Below are 19,203 nucleotides of genomic sequence, written 5' to 3'. Positions count from 1 at the left end.
CCTCTGTCTTGGTGGTGATAATTGCTCGTTTGTTTGTGTTTTTTAAATCAATGTCACCATCTAGACTCTCAGAAACTATAAAGAAAATTTAGGGATAGAAAGCAAATCTGACTTTCATTACACATTTAACTAGTTTAATACACTGAGTTCAGTGCATTACTTAGCCAATGAATCAGTTTTGCAATGCTACTCAGAGGGGCTGTCAGCAATCTGAAAAAGGACCCCTCATCAGGACTTTCTTTTTCCAGGGTTAGGCATAGAAATTTGCTGCAACAAAGCTTGTACTCTAATCGTAAGGTATTTGTGAGTAGTTGTTTTCTTTCTTTCTTTTTATAATGTATGAAGCTTCAATTTTTGTAGGATGGGAAATTTGGAGGGGTGGTAAAGTGCCAGAGTGGTAGTATGATGAATAATGAGACATTTCTTGTTCCTCACCAGAACTATAGCCTATACTGTAACATGTAATGCTGAAGATAGCATAAGCATGGTTTTATTATGTATCTGTTAATCATTAAAAAAAATAGCTATTTTATATGAAAACCTGAATACAATTACGATGATATTGTTTAGGATTTCCAGTGAATTTCAACCAACCAAGAGGTTTTTCCTGACTTGAAATGAGAATAATTGTCATTGCTGTCACCTTAAAATTCCCTGTGAAGATAAGTTGTAGGATCCAGGTCTGACTGTACTGCTCTAAAATGCTCCAAGTGGCTTTGTTCTTTGTTCACTATCTTTGACAATTTTGCTCTGAGGTTTTAGATCTTTGTCTGTTCAGAAGGTCAACTTATATTGCAGTCTTTCTTCAAGAATATTAATAGAATCCCTTTTTTTCAAGGAACATTTAAAGATTACAGCAAAAGCAGTCCCGATGAAGCTGAGCTGTTGTGCAACCATCTTATTAAGGCATACACTTCAGCAAGCACTACACTAGACTGGTTTCCTTGGAAGCAGAGGGATGCCTCTCCAATACGGGCACACAAAAGCTTGTTACCCTTTTCAAAACCTCACATGGATATGAAAGAACGCTTGTGATCATCGATATTGGACTTACAAGGCTTGTTGGGGCGTTCTGAAGAGGGACAGAAGTGGTGAGAAAGAGGTGAAGGATTTTATCTCAGTAACACTAACCCAACAATACCAACACTGAACTTAATCCAGAGTCTGTTCAAGAACCTTTGGACCAAGGTAACAGAGACAAAACATTCCCGCTATAAGAAAGAGCACCAGTAGTATTATTTGTATATCTTCATATAGCTTAAATATAAGGCTTACACATTTTTTCCTTCCTTCTCTTTTTTAGTTTGCCAGAGAGCAATTTAAATCAAGCATTTACGATTGGTTCATCAGACACATCTAAAATTTTGTGGGGTGCCGTAAGATTTTTTTTATTTCGTTGGAAATCTTTTTCATGTTATCTATGCATGTATGTATATATGTATGTATTTATTTATTTGTTTGTTTGTTCAGAGGGACTATAATTCAAATTTGATGCGTGTGAAGGTTTTTTTTGTGGATGCTTTTGGATTACTTTGTCAGATTCTCTGCTTTTGTGCTAAAAAAAAAAAAAAAAAAAAAGTGAAAATAGAATAATTGCAATTTTAAAGTGCTGTGGCCTTTTTATGCGACTCTTTTTTTTTAGTAAAAAGAAAATATAATAATAATAATAATAATAATAATAATAATAATAATAATAATAATAATAATAATAATAATAATAGAAAAAGTAAATAATGTTTACGGTCTTGACTTCCGGTTGTTTGACGTTCGCTGTGAAACTAATGGACCAATCACAAGGTGGGTTTGTGGTACGGACATGCGCAGAACACGTGAACGTCCTGTTCTCAAACAGCAGCTAGGACGTGATCCGCGGTGGATCAGAGGCAGGCAGGAGGACTTTGAAGTGTTTGGCCCCATACTTCCGCAAACAACGAACGAAGTAAGATTATTTAAGTATTTACTAAACTTTGAACATGCTTACCACATCACAGAATTAGGTAACTTTGGTTTTGTCTTGATTCAAACCATTCCTGGCCGTCTGCGTGCAGCTACAGGATCCAGGCAGTGCAAAATAAACAAAACATCTGATCAAATGTTGCTTTCACAACACAAATCACAAGATAGCTTACAGAGCCCCATGATTTACAGCCTGATTTCCTCTGCTGGTCATTCTGATTAAGGTTTCTAGGTAAAATGGCTTCTGTTTTACTACACTTTAACTAAGTGCTTAAGGTTATAACATGCCAATGAAAGATTAACTATAGTTGGTTGAACCTCTTATTAAGGTCTGGTCACGTGACTTGGACAAATAAAAAGTGTAGCAGCTGAATAGTTGATGTTCCTATATTTACTGTTTTCTTTATCTTGTGATTGTGGTTTCATTTCCTCAGAAGTGTGGACAAAGCTTGAAAAAGAGAGGAAGAAAAAACTCATGATGGCTGCTGCTGCTTCAGCTGCTGCTGCTCCACCCACCCAGGGCAGCCTGAGAGAGGACCTGACATGTGCCATATGCTGTGACTTGTTCCGGGAGCCTGTTATGCTGTCCTGTATGCACCACTTTTGCAAATCTTGCATATCCAGATACTGGAGGGGAACGCTGAGACCTGTAACCTGCCCTCAGTGCCGCAAGGAGTTTAGCTCTAAACATTTTCAGACTAACTACCTTGTGGCAGCCATGGTAGAGAAGGTCCGCGCCACCACCTCAGACACGTACATAAAGAACATGGAGGTGAGTTGCTACTCTCTTTTCAACATCCACCATGTGCTACAACATAATTCTGCTGGCTTATAATTTTTTTCTGAAGTAAAACAATCACCAACAGATGAGCCAGCTTTTATATATGAGTCTAAATACAGTTGTAATCCTGATTTTAGTTCATATCTGTTTATCATTTCCAACTTGTAGACGTCATGCTGGAAATGTTCAAGCCAAAGTTCACCGTCCACACCCTTTTATATTACTTTGTATGGCTTTAACCACAGCTGGTAGACCAGTATACTCTGTTAAGCCAATAAATTCACCTACATGCTTTCGTACTATCTTATCCCAAATCCTTACAATAAACTGTTCATCATAGTTGTTATGTTCAGCTGTTTTACAAACCATGACAGGGAGTTATTTATTCAGCTTTATTGATGTGCATGGTTTGACATTTTGGGAAACATGTTTATCTTCTTTCCAGGATTTGATAAGAGCATTGATTTCTTCAGCAAATGAAAGGCTGCGCACAGTAGCTGTCAGGCTTAGCTTAGCATAAAAACAGGCTACATGTAGGTAATTAACTTGATATTACTAGTTTGATATATTTAAAAGCTGAACCGTTACAGAAATCCCACACTTAGCAACAAGATCCTTTATTAAAATGCTGAACTACTCATAATATTTTCTTTTTCATATTTTTTTAGACAAATAATTTGGACAAAACTCCAGACCTACTTTTTAACTTAGTGTGTTTAAATTCAATACAAGCACAACAGTTAAACACTTAGTACATGTCATATGGAGATAGATATTTTTGGTTTATCTGTGCGATTGGAGCCATACATTTATCACTGAGCTCCTTGATTCTCTGCTCAGTCTGTCTTTTTTTTCCTGATATTTCCATCACTTTACTGATTTAATTTGAATGCTGCTCTACAGAAACAGCGGAGAGAAGCTTTGGAGAGCCACCGCCGGAAGAAGGAGGACGTCATCAAATATATTTGCAAAGACAAAGACAAGATAAATACCATAAAGGTACAAACCATCAGGGATCCAAAAGGATAGTTTTAGTTAAAAGAAAAGAAAAAAAAGAAAAGAAGAGAAAACTCATTCCTCCCTGGTAGCTTTTATTTGCATATCAACAGTGGCTTTTCAATAAGTCACTGTTGATATTTAGTGTTGTTTGCTGTTGTGATGAGAGTTTGTGCTGTGATTTTTAAACATCATGAAAATGTGCTTTAGGGCATAAATACCTGTCTTTTTTTTATGTCAGCTGTGTGTAAGACTGTATTAACTCCCATACAGTTTCATTCTTCTATCTTTAAAATGCTGCTATATTTGTTGCAGTTAAAATCTGTAAATCTAAAAAATCCTAATTTTAAGAAAAGGCATCTAAACGTCTAGCTGTGCTGAGCTGAAATGATGAAAAGAAATAGTTCCCTGTAGCAGTTTGACACATACATCTTTGAATCTAATCGTAGCTTCATTACCTCATGCTTGTACCTTTTGAGATATTGTTGTTGCAAGCACATTATTTCCTCTGCCCTTAATGACATTCATCCTTCTCCGCCGCAGAGAGTTAGTGCTGATATGCAGGCTCGCGTCAAAGCCGACTTCAGAGCTCTACATCAGATCCTGGAGGGTGAGGAAGCCTGTATGCTGGAGCAACTGAGGAGGAAGCAAGAGGAGGAGCTGGAGAAGGCCCAGCGCCACCTGGAGGTCTTGGAGCTGGCCATGAGGGAGCTGGAAAACAACATGCAGGTGCTGGAGCAGTTTGGGACTGCCATGGAAGACTTCACACCTACTCAGGTGAAAGCTTTTTCTTATTATTAGAAATGTATCTGAAATGGGAGTACTTCACAGGCAAAGTAAATGTATCCATAGAGCATAATTTAGCAGCAGGGTGAGTATATTCCACATATGTGGTGTATGACAACCGAGAGCAGCTTCTTTATGATGCTCCAGATGACCTAAATGTTTTAAACGTTCATAACAAGCCAGATGATTGCAAATTTAATCTTGTCATGTGTGTGACACACTTACATATATTTATGTCTACATGTTTGTTTGCTTTACTTATTTTAGTTTTTCTGCTTTGTCTTATATTTCTAATATTAAAACTCCTAATTCTTAATTCCTAATTCCTAATACTAAAACTTCCAGCATGTGAAATATGCACTAACTCTTGCAGTTTATGCTGTATTTACTGTGACAGGTTTGCAATTTACCTTTTATTCCGTGTGCTGTCTTATGTGTATTGTTGTGACCTGCCATGCAAGTCAGTGACCTGTTTCTGGACAATCGGATGCACATTGGCTGCTAGGCTAACTCTGTAGCACATTTATATTACTGCATTCATACTTATGTCTAATAATATGAAATGTGTCCCCTTTTAAATAGAAAAAAGGGTGTATTTATGCTTTTAACTATTTGAAGCTTTGTGAACCGACAGCTGCAGTGTATCAACATAAACGTTTTGACGTCCAGGTAGCCAGTGGTGACATCTAAAACTTGAAAACTTGATGCTGGTCTTAGTGAGGATCTGGAGGGTTTCACAATCAGCTGCAGCTGCCTGATCAGTCTGTAAAAACAGACCAGATTCATTATTCCTCTTTTTCTTCTTATTCCTCTATTGCTCTTATTCTTTAGTTAATAGCCTACTGGAATTTATTCTGGCTTGTTTTTACTGTTGAAATGAAGGTCTGAGGTCATGATGAAACTTGGAGTTCTGGCTTGAATTGCTGGATTGGAAGGACTTAAGTGTTTAAAAAGTATTTGTAGGAGTGATTTATATTTTGTCAATAATGATTTAACTCATTTATTCATTCATTCATTTATTTTATTAACCGCTTAGTCCAATTAAGGGTTGCAGGGTAATGATTTAACTTAGTTAATTTAATTTAGGTTATTTTGATTATTTGTTATTATTGTTTTTTAACCCAACTATTTTCATTTTGTTTAGGTACAAGCTAATTGTAGTGACTAAATTTTGAATATGATGTTAACAGGCATCGTATTTATCATATGTATCTGCAAAAGAGAGGCAGACAAAAATGTTATATTTTCTTTGCACACTTGTGGTGGAGGGATATGCCATCACAAAGAATGGACTTCTTTTTGCATGTGTAAAGTACCTGTCCATGGCTGTCCTGTGGCTCTTTTGGTCATGTTTTTTCATTAAAGAATGGTCACATTAGGGTTTATACTCCTCCAGTGATGCGATTATGCAGATTAGTGCGTTATCTGCATAATAACAGCAGCATTTTAGTTGTTTTGCATCGTCTGAGTAAGTGGGGGCATGTAGATCTTAAATGGAAAATGCCTCAAATTGAACCCTGCAGACGCCATGTTATTTTCTTTTCCACTTAGATGTGTTACTACCTATAGATACCAAGTAGTTTCTGTGTCTTAAATAGACCTAATTGGTCTCAGATCCAGTTAAACTCAGACTGAAACTTGTCTTTAAGATGATGCCATTTATTACTCCTCAATGCAGGAGTTTTGGAAAAACAAACTAGTGTTGAGTGTCAAGAATTAGTTGAACTATTGGGAAACAATTTGACATGGAGAAGACAGTGTCATATCTATTTGTGAAAAGACAGATTTCTTAAAGCTGGCAGTTTGATGCACAATATCTGAACTTTATGTAAGTTAGTCACTTTATGCCAGTCTGAAACCTGCAGTTAATGTGTTTTTTTCTTTGCTCCTCTTCCCGACAGCTCCCCCAGCTAAGGTAAGAACTCATTTCATTGTTATGACACAGTAATTGCTTCAAGGCTTTTTTTGCAACAGTAATAATCCTATTTGACTGGTTCCTCTTAAGTAGTGCCATTTGTTCTATGATTGAATGTCCCTAATGAAATGTATGTTTGTTTTTTCTCTTTTTTTTTTTTTAATTGTCAGACCCTGTATGCAGGTGGATATTGCTCCAGATTTTGACATACATGAATTCAGCAGCAAATATTTGGTTCCATTACAGTACATCACATGGAGAAGGATGTTCAAGTCTCTGAAGCCAGGTAGTTTTCTCTCTGATTTACTTTATTAAACACAAAAAGACTTGAGTTCAGATATTTTTGTGTCGTTCCACTGGGAGTAATTAAGGGGAAATGAAAATGGTATCAAGATCGGTAATGTGATGCTGCGTCTCACTGACAGCATTTAATTCAATGCAGAATTATCTAACAGAAAACATTACCACTGCCACCATGAAAACAATGTTTCTACTCATCTCGAAGGTCCTTCTCTGTTGACGTTTGACGTGGACACAGCCCACCCGAGCATTCAAGTCGACAGGGACAAAACCGCAGCATTCGAATGTGAGCTCATGACCCAGCGTACGAGCCACAGCAAGCGTTTCCTCCAGTGTGTCAACATCCTGGCTGCCCAGAGCTTCCAGTCAGGTCGACACTACTGGGAAGTAGACGTGGGCTCCAGCCCTAAATGGGATCTTGGCATTGCATCCGAGGCGGTAGACAGGCACGCTCGCATCAAGCTCAGCCCGGAAAATGGCTACTGGACCCTGCGGCTGCGTAATGGAAACGAGTACTGGGTTGGAACGCAGCCGTGGATGAGGCTGCAGCTCCAATCCTCCCCGAAGAGGATCGGGGTTTACTTGGACTGCGACGAGAGGAAGGTGACCTTCTACGACGCAGATGATATGAGCCTGCTCTGCTCGTTCAGCAACGGGCCGACGGGCAAAGTGTTCCCTTTCTTCAGCCCATGCATTAGTGACAGCAGACACAAAACCCACCCTTTAAAACTCATCCATTACCCTCCCATGGCTCTGTCTGGCTAAATCAATCGATTCTGTTGTAGTATATAAAAGATGTCCATTCATAAACTGACCGAAGACACTTTATCAGTCAGGATTTAAAAAGCAGCGTTGCCGTTGTTTGCATCATCTTGTCGTGTGACGAGGGTTTAATTTGGAACTGTTCTTATGTTTTGCACGGCGTAATCATTCTGGAGAGGCTGGTTCACTTTTCATAACTGTTCCAGTTTAGATGAAACAAAGTGCGTTTCATGATGTACTAGTTTTATAATGCGTATAAATGGTCAGTCTTGTGAATGAAAATCTGGATGATTACCCTTCATCAAGAAACTAATCTGCAGTCTTTCCTGTGGAGGTTTTTTCTTTTCTTTTTTTTTTTTTTTTAAACTCACCTTGAAATGTAATCAGCATGAAGGAAATAAGTGTTTCACTATGCAATCTGTCATTTAATGAAATGGTTCACTTTATGTACTCTCGTTTTAAATGAAGCAGTTTTGGCTTTTTCCTTTTATGCCGAATGTGATTTCTGATTAATTTAAACTTAGTCATCTTATGTGCCTGATTTTAAACACTATATTGAGTCTTCAGTTTGTGCAGTGTGTCTTTGCACAAAGTTTTACACATGCTGTAGATTCTTTCTCAGTCACCTCTGATTATGAAACCAAATACTGTAAAACCTACTGATGTAAATAATAAATCACTTCTTCTTATTCTTTCTTTATAAATAAACTCCGACTTTGATTCTTTTCTGCAGATGTGACACCGTGCACATCTGTGACCTGTCCACGTTTGAGTCGACACTACTTGAACTAGTCAAGGATGTTATAAAGCATCATCAAAGCGAAACATACAGCAGCAGCTTCATATGTGGTTGATGGCAGTCCAAAACCTCTGAACAGGGCGAGAAATGCAGGGTTGTTGACTCCGCTGCACCTGGGTTGGAATTTTTGAGCTATCTCTGACACTTGAACAGCAAGAATAGGAGGGCACTAGGTTATCTTTTTAAACACGAGAGCACTGACTTCCTGTTTCCTCCTGCCAGGTGAAAGGTCAGGCAAACAGAGTGACAGTGGTGTTGTCTGTGGGATTTTTGACAGGTCTCTGGGGGGGTGGGGGGGGGGGGGGGGGGGGGGGGGGGTATGCTGGAGCAGACTGCTGCCGCCAGCTCTTCTGATTGGACAACTGGTACAATGGAGGAAAACCATTCCTGGGCAGTGGCTTCATGGAATTTGTGAATTCACAGCACACTCAACACTAACTAAACCTAACCCTATAAAGTCAAACGTATCATTTTTGATACAGTTTCTGATGCCTTTTGGATCACTTTATGACAAAAACTTTGCTCAAAATCCTGTAGAACACATGCAGAAGTTTACACTATAATGATTTTTTTATATTATATGTTAATAAATGGTAAATACTTCCCCCCAAAACTTGCTAATCATTTGTTATATTTTGTTAAAGGACCAAAAAAAAGACCTCATATTAAAGGAATATAAGGCTTTCTTTCCTATTTTTCATGGGTTAACTCATGAAAACAGGGTTAACCCATAAGTATTCAAACATTAAGCACATGGATTGGTCTTTAATGGCTATACTGTGAAAATCACAAATGCACTGATATAAATATTTTTAAGGAGGATTTTGAAAAATAAAGAGATAAACCCGCTAAATGTTACATGGTTGGAGCATTGACTTTATTCTTCAAAATGATTATTGTAGTTTTCAAACATTTTCTCAAACCCACAATGATTGAAACTGTAGCATAAAACAGGAATATATTAGCATTTTTTTTAAAGACAGTTGCTTATAACCATGTCAGAAAATATAATCTTATTTTGCCTTTTTTTTTTAACCCTTTTTTGTTTGTTTGTTTTTGTTCCAGCAAATTACAATAATAGTGCAGCTAATTTAAAGTGTTGAGTTCTTCAGATTGAGGTGATCCATCCAAACCCATAAAAACAATACAAATGAGATTTTCTTGATATCGTCGCTATTTGAATATAGAACCAGATTCGTCACATTGGCAGTGGCTCAGCTAATATATTACACTTTCGGATGCATGAAATTAGAATCTAGAGCTCCATTTTGTGCCCCTGATTACAATATTCTTATTCAAACTTTTCAGAGATCCACAGAAAAAAGTCTTAATGCCAGAGAAGAACATAGGATGTAAAACAGGGATAAATCATAGGATCTGCAAGTAATCATTTCTGATCATAAACAGATTCCTATAAATATATCCTGCATAGGAGGCTTTGCAGGGAAAAGCCTTGGCTGCTGGAGTGATGCTGCAGTTTGCAGCTGTACATACAGTCCAAGCAACGATCTTCCCTTTGGGATTGTAAATTCTGGACATACATATTTAGATAGAGTTGTGTTATATGTTGGCTGCTGGCCAAAGAGAGCTTTTAAGAAGAAGCTGATGCCAACTGTTGATACATGACATTTGGTAGCTGAAATGTCATGTCAACTATAAACTCTTCATCCTATCTGTTACAATGTAAACTATAATAGAAAAAGGGAAAAAAAAATCATCTGTCTGGGTGTTGAAGCTGAATTGAAAGTGAAGCTTCCAACTACAGAACGGTCCTCCACTGAGAAAACTTCAACCACTGAATTGTTGCCTTATGAAAAAAGTCTGTCCAAAAGCTGAGTTTCATCACCCTTTCTAATGTAGTGTGAGCGTATGAAACAGACAGGCTCAGATCAGTTCAGGAGAAGATTTCCAAAAGATTTCAAATGAAACATCTTGTTCACTTTAACCTGCAACAGGTCAGTGTCACAGAGGAATTTGTCCAGACCAGCAGTAATTATTCAGTAAATCATTTCTAAGTAACAGGCCTGCTGCTGTAGTCTGTAAGGTTGGCATAGCTACTGAATGATGAGAATTTTTTTGGCTGCTTCAATCTAAACAAAACGCTTCGCTGAGCAGAGACTGCTTCTTCAAAGTGGCTCGGCAAAGTGTGCAGTCAGTCCACAGGCCCATGGACGTGAACTTCACCGAGGGAGCATAGTGTGCTTCACATCCTTCCCATGGTAGTAGCTGCAGAGCTGTAATCTGTTTCCTGACCTGAGGATGGGCCGGATGGACTGTTGGAACTTCAAGGACAGGTCCTTGAGTCCTCTGGTGTCTTTTTGGAGTCAGCAGAATGATTAAACTCCAACCTTTTCATCTGACACAGCAGAGGGGATCACACTGTCCTGCTTAAGGGCTATTGTTGTCGTCCCAGTCGCTTATGTGAGCAGTGCCCATTCAAATGCTTTCGTGCATTCAAAACATGATCTGTTTTATATTCATAGTGAGATTTGGTAACTTCCTTGACCACTGTTTTGCTCGACTATCAGAACATTCTAGCATGTTTATTTTCCTCTCAACTCGGGGGCGCTGCAGGGCTGAAACTGGGGGGTCGTTTTAATTACAACCATTCAATCACAACATTGTGTTTTAAGGTCAGAGAGGTGGGTTGCCGTAAGGGGTCCGGGAGGGAAACACATGCCCACAATAATACGCAGTGATCCTTTGACTTCACGCTCAACATTGTTCAGAACTAAAAGAAAAAAAGCAAAGGTAACACTTTACAATAATAGTACAAATCATATACTTAGGTAAAATGTAACTCATGATGAACTAATGCATTTATTAATGAAGACTTTATCATGAATTCCTGTTGCTCATCATGAACTAATGATGATCTTGATGCTGATTCATGTGTTTACTTGATCCTTTATTGATCATCAATTAATGAACATTAGTTCACTGTTAATTCATCAAGATGTTGACATATTTGTCATTTTAAATAGAAACATATAATTTAATTCCCTGCTACTGATTATCTTGTCTTTTTTATTTATGCAGGACACACTCAAAGAAGTTCCTTTGTGTGAACATGGACATAAAAGCACTTTGGGTGACTATTAATAAAGGTTGATTGTAGGTTTATTTATTTATTGTTTTGTTGTTTCTAAAGCAGCAATGTATTTTGTATTAAGCATTTCCATACATACCGGGGTCATATCTTTGTTAATATACTGCATTAATACAGAGATTTTGAAACCCTAATAAACTCCCCAAGCACTTTTACATATCCATGTTCACCTCAGTGAACTTCTTTGAGTGTGTCTTGCTTTGAATAAAAATAAATTTAAAAAGAAAGTAGCAGAATTCAATTATATACTTGTATCTAAACTGGCAAATTTGTTAATGTATTGATGAATTAACAGTGAACTAATGAATTGATGATCAATTAAGGGTCAAGTAATCACATGAATCAACATTGAGATCATCATTAGTTCATGATGAGCAACAGGAATTCATGATAAAGTCTTCATAAATTAATGCATTAGTTCATCATGAGTTACACATTACTTAAGTATATAATTTCTATCATTATTATAAAGTGTTACCAAATCACAAACTGAGAATGACAACATACACAGCAATGATTAATATTTCTTTCTCTCATTTCTTTAACTGGTGGCTGCTGTTTGCTGGGTTCACTGGTTTTCACCGGTTCTGAAGGCGCAGTGAGGAAGAAATCTATCTGTTATCGCAGTATTTCTGTTGCAATGGATTTCCCAGTGGAGATACAGCACACTATTGATTTTCAGCTCACTTCTGGTGCTGGAAAGTAAAGCTGTGTGGGACTGATTACACTGGCTTGAGCTGGCATGCTGGTTCTTCTCCATAAGAGGTTGGACTGTCCCTCTGAGCTCCTGCAACATCTGACAGTTCACAAACACACAACTGCACCTGACACCCAGTCTGTCTGTGAACGTGAACTTCATCTTCAAAATGCACTATCCTTGTACCCTCTAATGTCTGAGTCAGTTTTTCAATTTTCAAAAAATCCCCTCCCTGTAAAGTAAAAACGGGGCTGACAGCAGCTCACATCGGGGCCTGTTTTGCTCTTAGTACAAGATTTTCATTCACACTCCTTGATTCAGACTCCTTGAGGAGGATGGATGTGTGGGTGGAGGAGGTTAACAGGATTAAAACACGCCTGGAAGATCTCTGCTGTTCAGTTTTGTTGGAAGCTTGGTTATGTCTCTGCCTGTAAAAGAATAATTGCCGACTCTTAATAGAAAGACACTCCCAAAGCTCAGGAGGAATTTGGGCTCATAAGTGCAGAGGATGTCCTGTCTTTCCATCAGATTTATAGCAGATATTTGACTTGGAGAGATAACACTGACATTTTAGTGCCAGTGAAGTATGCTTTTTTTATTTTTATTTTAATTTTTTTGTAGATTAAAGACAGCTGCCTAAAAGAGAGAAATTCATATAACACTCCTAATGAACAGCTTTTTGTTGGTTTTATCTTCCTGCTGCATTTGTTGGCACTTCCTGTTGTGGCTTTGTCACAATTTCTGATGGCATTTGGATTACCTGCAGAGCTATTTAGCTGTCATGGATGCCTTAGCCTGCCTTTAAAAAACCATGGAATAAAAAAAAAAAAAAAAAATCAAAATCAGTAGTTTGGCATTGAAACTCCACTGGTTTGTCATTGCACCATGAATTAACCTTCATCATCCACAACGTGTGTGTTACTGCTGCAGGTCGTTCACACAGAGGATGAGACAGATGGGATCTTGCAGGAAGGAAATTTGTCATGGATGTTAGGGTGACCCACGCCTCCCCACCGCCCCCACCCCCAAAACATACACACCCACACCCACCAGGATTCTTCCACACTCCTCCAATTCAGCTTCTTTTATGTACTGGGTTAGTGGGTGTGCATGCTGCGTTTCAGTCACGAGCAAAGGAAAGGAGAATCACAGTAAGTTTCATTCAGTGCCTTATTCATCCTTTGGACAAGGAAAAAAAAGTTTTTTTTTCTTTATTTCTTTGCGCATTCGGCTCTCTGCAAAGTAACCCGCAAACACGCTTCAAAGAGGCGAGCTTCACCTGAGTTCCCCCCCCCCCCCACCACCACCTTCCCACCCACACTCTGCCACCAAATCTTCATCCAAACCACCGTCTCAAAAGTTTTTCCACCAACATCGCCCCAGCTTCTGCTGATCTGGACCGGAGATCTGGAGATGAAGGCAGATTTCACCTTCTTCTGCCGGACTTGGATTGGAATAGCGTGCGCCTCAGGTGAGCCGGAAAGTTTGGAGCGCGCAACTGTTTGCTCTGACTTTCACTTCTGATCCGGGGCTAAATCGAGGTACTGCTTGGGATGTTTATCCATATTATGTTTCTTGGAGGCAGATGCAGATTTATGTTAGTTGCAAACTGAGTTTAATCTGATTTGCTACTTTCAAACAAACCCGCTACATTCAGATAGAAATCCATTCTTGTAACAAGGACAGCAGAGGTTTTATTCTTATAATCAGAACTTCACCGAAAGTTTTTCCACGTCCAGCAGTATGTAACTGAATTAATGGGCTGAAGTTGCAAGTCTGCATGCAGAGATAGTCACTAGGGGGAGGCATGCTGTTATTGCTCCTGATAAAGATGCAGTTGATAATTGATGAAAACATAATGGCAAGAGGGGAAAGTATCTGCAGGTCCTGCTATGTTGTGTTCAAAACACTTTGAATCACTTATGTATGGAGGTCAAATGGGATTTTGGAGGAGGTGAGCCCACGTATCCGGACTGTACGATGTTGGTGATGAGTTGCAGTTGCAGTTTTGATGAGTGTGTCCTGCATGCCCGAGTTGCTCATCACTGGCTGCGGTTGAACAGCTGTTCCTAAAGAACAAGGAACAGTTCTGTGAGGAGCGGTCGCCATATGGCTGAGCTGATCACATCTTCGCCTTTTTTCCATCAATATGACAGAGCTGCTCTGGCTGAATTTCCAGTTCGTTCAGGGCAAGGACAAATAATCACTGCCTGTACCTGCAGTAAAGGTTCTTCTGGCTCTTAGTGGTGGAAGGTTTTATGGCATGTGGCACTTTTTCACCTGACTGTATGTTCTTTTATGGGTCTTTCCAAGCTTTTCCACATCCCCAAACAAGAAAAAAAAACTATTTTGTGTGTGTTTGCACAGGGAAAATCTCAGTAACTTGTAGTTTCCCCATTAATTATCAAGTCTTGTCTGACTATACTGTCTTCATTCAAGCTTTTAAAGCCTATTAGCATATGTTCTTCATTATCTGCTGACTGGCCTATTTGTAGGGCATAACCTTAGGGTTTTAAAATCTCTGTATTAATCTCTGTATCTGCTTCATCTGGCACTGAAAACATAAAAGAGAGACGTATCTATCTATCGCAGCTGTACTGGAGGTAGGGTGGTTCATACAGTGGGAGAAACTCACATTTTTCAAGTGCAGCCTCACAGAAAGAAGCTGGGATTGAGTGGCACATTAGAGGAGAGAGAGAAAGGCCACGCTCTGGATCAGTATTGCTGCTTGTTGCAATCACTTCAGAATGAAATGAATCTGAAATGTGTTGAATGTTTTTTTTCTATGATGAGGTTTTGATGGAGACTCATTTTCAAGTTTGACTTCTTGTTTTTTTTCCCCTCTCTCTCATGAATTCTACAACTTGAAGATGGAAATGACAGATTGTGCACATGACTTCCAGCCTTGTCTGCTGTGTTCAGATGTTTAAAGTCACCCACAGAGTAACTGTGGCAGCAAGTCTTCTCTTTGAAGATCAATCTAAATGTATTAAATTTATCTTCGGTCTGTCCTAACCTTCCAACTTCCCCCCCAACATCATCGAATAAATTAGCTGCAGGTCTATAAAAGTGTTTTTTTCTTTCTTTTTAAAGAAAGACATAAGTAAGTCTGATGCAAGCATGATGTTAGTCCTGGCTTCCCATTATTGTGATCAGAAGGAAAGATTGAGGGAGGGTGGATTGGAATCTTGCCAGTGCAGAAGTCATTGTCATTTTAGGCGGGGAGAGGATATAATTTACACAGCAGCTGCATTTATGGAGCTTCAAGCCTTTCACCCAGAGCCATTTTCCTCCATTTTCCTGTCATTCTCAGTCTCTGCTTTGAATTATGGAGATTTCAAAACATTTATCACACCGCGACAAAAATTTAGTTCTATTTCACTAAGATGTCTTGGTGTTGCAAAGCTGCCGAAGCGAACGTTGAGTCACTGACTGATTCATCTCCTCCTAATTTCCTTGTTTTTGTTGTAGGATTATTACCATTTGAAAACATTCCCGGTAATAAAAAAAAAAAAAAAAAAAGACACACATGAAAGTAGTGAATCCTTTTTTCAAAGCCGAAACGTACGAGCCAAATGATCTTTGGCTTACTCTTGGGTACAGAGTGTTGATATTTCTTTTAGCTTGTGTTTTTTGTACGCATACCTCCGCTTGATCAGATCATCCCAGAAATCTGACTCTTAAGTCTGGCTATTGCTGTAGTTGTCCACTCATAGAGGTTGAGTTGTTCTAGCCAACAATAGTCCCCTATTCTCAGTGTTGATCTCAAGATTCAACCTCAGGACTCTGAGGAGCAGATCCGTGGTGTTTGTCCTTAAATATCTTGTTCTATCAGTTGGAGAGCAGCTCGGATGAGAGAGGAATGCTGCTGCTGCTCCTGCTGCTCCCTGTGGGAAGGTCTCTGCTGTAAAGTCCAAGTAAATATGGAGTTCGATGCCTCATTTATCATTGGCACGCTGTAGAACGGCCCTCTGGGCATTTGGATGCCGAGTCACTCAGTTTCTCAGCACTAACACCCCTAATATGACTAAAGCTGAGAGATAAGCTTTTTCAGCCTGCTGCAAAAGTCAAATATGTGTGTGAGTTGGTGTTAGATAGATGATAACCATATATATAGTGTTTGTGCTATTATATTTCTGCTCCAGTCCTAAAAACTATGCCCAGCTTTAAGCTAAGCTAAGTGCTAATCACTGTGGGTTGGTTCAGATATTTAACAGATTCCCATTAAATGATACTCTCTCTCTTTCTGCTGTTTGGTTTTATTTTGTTAAATATCTTTTCATTGAGTTGCTTTACTATAATGTTTGGGGGATTATTTCATTTTGAATTTTTTTAAACGCGTAGACCATTTGTCAGAAAACCTTTTCTACCATTACATGGAAAAGTTACACAAACATATTTTGTTGTTCAGACTGATAATCAGCTGAGTCAGCTGAGAGATGGAGTCTTGATAGAAGATAAGAAAATTGGACCAATGGGAATGTAAGTGCTGGTGGTTTAACAAGGAGAAGCCCAGATGAAGAGGAAGAGGAGGAGGGGTTGAAAGCAAGATGGTCTGAAAGGTTGATTGGCAGAAGTACGTTGATATTAAAAGAGACAGGACTAAGAGCTGATTTTTTCCGAGGAATCAGGCAAATAGATTAATGAATGAGGAAATTCAGCATTGGCTTCTTGTGACAGTGGAGAAAAGTAGAAGTGACAAAGGTAATAGAGCTTCAGGAATAGGCCATATTCACCACAAAGGAAGAGCCAGAATGCGGGAGAGCCAATCTTCCTTGTTAAATACATGTTTAAGCTTCTTTCTGCTAAGCAGCAATGTTGACATTTATCATTTAAAGGGAAATATCTCATTAAAACATGGATGAAATGTAATGAAATTCTGTAAACACAGTCATATCTCTGTTAAATTAACCTTTGTGATCATTAATGTCATCTTCAAGCTTTAAAAAGAAAAAAAACATCACTTGCTCTTGGTGGATTAGTACTGATTTCTAATAAACAAATACTCACATGAGCTTTTAAACATTGTTGTTTGTGGCATACTTGTATGTAAGCTGTGTCTGTTGTCCAGGTGTGTTTCTGCAATTTTTTCTGCACTGGTGTGAAGATAAGCTTTGCAGATACACACACTTAAGTGTAGTAACCAATGGTGGAAGTGTCCAAAATGGGTAGAACAACCAAAGACTGGCTTGTAAAAGACAGCCTTAACATACGTGTAGTCAAAGAGGAAATGCCAAAGCCCCTATTTGCAGGGGTAAAGTATCTCTTATCTTTAGGGATCAAGGAACAGTGGTAACTGACCCTTTCAAGTGGGGATATGGGGGCCATTTGGTTTCATAGGTTGCTGGTACCTCTTGATTCCCAACAGAAAGGGGGCACAAACCCAACATGCAGGAATCACAAGCAGATGTGAAGAGCCACACTGTAGGATCAAGAGGAGGAACTGTGACTTGGCACAAATGTCGTTGCTTTTGGCTTCAAAAAGACCAAGATGGTGATGCTAAACACTTCCATGGATTTGCAAAGAAACACGTTCTTTAATGTTAGTTGCAGCTACTTCTCATGTAGGCGCTTGTTGTCATTACTTTTTTATGCTTCTCTTTCTTCTTCCTCTATCAGATCAACTCTGCTGACGTCATCACCTTTCTGCTTTCAGTGAACTTCTGATCATTCAACATTCAGCCTGCATGTAGCATCTTTGTGTTGGGGTGATGAGGTGTTGAATGTGAGCATCTCTTCTTTTTCCTTTGTGAACTTTTTCACTCTGCATGTGGTGCAAAATGCAAACATGCAACCATAAATCCAATTTATGCCTTGCAAAACTGTAAATCACAATAAAGAATGGACACTTGGGAGATTGATGTATATGTATCACGAAAAAGCTATTACACCCACTCAGCATGCAGAAACATATGTCTTTAGTGGTCTGACGGAAAGATGATTCAATATTTCGGTGTATGTCACGGTTGTCCCTCCAGATTGTGTTGAGTTTAATGTGTCAGCTTGGACAAATGAGTTATATGTCTGATGTTTTGGTGCTTGTTTCAGGATGTTTGTGCACTCACTTCCTGCTCATCTGCTTCCTCCTGGCATGCTGTCCTTTGTTTTTCTTCTGTCTTTTACTGATATAAGATACCCTAAAATGTGCATTTTTTTTTCATAATTTGGATTAGAAAATCCTGGACAATGTTGTAATAATCTGGCAACCCATCATCTTATCATCCCTACAGTAACCTTTTGGGGTTATGATCAGTGTTCTGGGATTTCTACTGTTAGCTTCATATATATGGAGATGTAATCTTGTCATTCTGCAACAGTGTATTTTTTTAAACTCCCATTTTGACCTATTTGCCTGTTTTCTTTCTTTTTTTTTTTTTTTTAACTCAGTAATGACAGTTTACCTGCATGAAACAAAAAAATCTCCAAAACATGATTGTTCAATTCAACTTGGATTACGAATAGATTGTACTTTTATACTGCAGGACAGTTTAGTTTGCTGTAAACCATGTGGGTGAAGCGGTTAACTCCACCACAGTTATGTGCACATGTCACTGAGACTGTTCAGTAATGAAGACTTACACAAACCTTTATACTTGACTTGGCCTGCCTGATGCTGACATCAGCTTTTGTATATACACTCTACTCCTGAGACTTCCTGTACAGCTGCAGGAGAATACCAAACAGAACACTTAGAGCATGCTTTCTGCCTGCATCCAGCTTTGGTTCCTGATAGTGTTAACATTTTGATCAACAGCCTGTTGCTTATTTCTTTCATCTAAGTTGACAATTGCTTGTTTGCCGTTAAAATTCTACAACACACCAACATGCCGTGTTGTGCATGTTAGATAGCAAATGTTTTGAGTGTACATGCAGAACTCTCAAGCTGTCTGCCCCTACAGGTCACATCTTTGTCTTTCATAGCCCACATACAAACCTCTCCCAAACCAGAGGGTGCTGGAATGGAGCAGAAACAGCGCAGACAAACAAAGTTTTAAGAATTCAGTCACGCACAATGCTCCAAAATACTCATTTCATGTAGAGACCCAGGCCAGACCTGGCAAAGTGCAGTTAAAAAAAACAGACTTCCCAGAACTGGTTCATG

General features: G+C 38.9%; 2 protein-coding genes across 2 annotated transcripts in view; both read left to right on the top strand.

Moving 5' to 3' along the window:
• Positions 1 to 2,434: 2,434 nt before the first annotated feature.
• Positions 2,435 to 7,789, top strand: trim105 (tripartite motif containing 105; the record flags this gene model as incomplete). The annotated part of the gene is made up of 6 exons (XM_079250364.1): positions 2,435 to 2,728; positions 3,641 to 3,736; positions 4,277 to 4,510; positions 6,421 to 6,434; positions 6,605 to 6,720; positions 6,940 to 7,789. 6 exons carry the CDS (start codon positions 2,435 to 2,437, stop codon positions 7,497 to 7,499), a joined length of 1,314 nt encoding a protein of 437 aa, XP_079106490.1. The 3' UTR covers positions 7,500 to 7,789.
• Positions 7,790 to 13,514: 5,725 nt separating this feature from the next.
• Positions 13,515 to 19,203, top strand: part of flt4 (fms related receptor tyrosine kinase 4) — a gene marked incomplete at its 5' end in the record, with an annotated part of 64,019 nt that continues 58,330 nt past the window's right edge. The window contains one exon of the mRNA XM_079250363.1: positions 13,515 to 13,572. Within this exon, the coding sequence (XP_079106489.1) occupies positions 13,515 to 13,572 (58 nt within the window). The remainder of the gene's footprint in view (positions 13,573 to 19,203) is intronic.

This window comes from Telmatherina bonti, assembly GCF_933228915.1.
Source record: "Telmatherina bonti genome assembly, chromosome: 12".
Taxonomy (NCBI): domain Eukaryota; kingdom Metazoa; phylum Chordata; class Actinopteri; order Atheriniformes; family Telmatherinidae; genus Telmatherina; species Telmatherina bonti.
The sequence above is the reverse complement of the archived record's forward strand: the minus strand, read 5'-3'. Positions and strand labels throughout refer to the sequence as shown.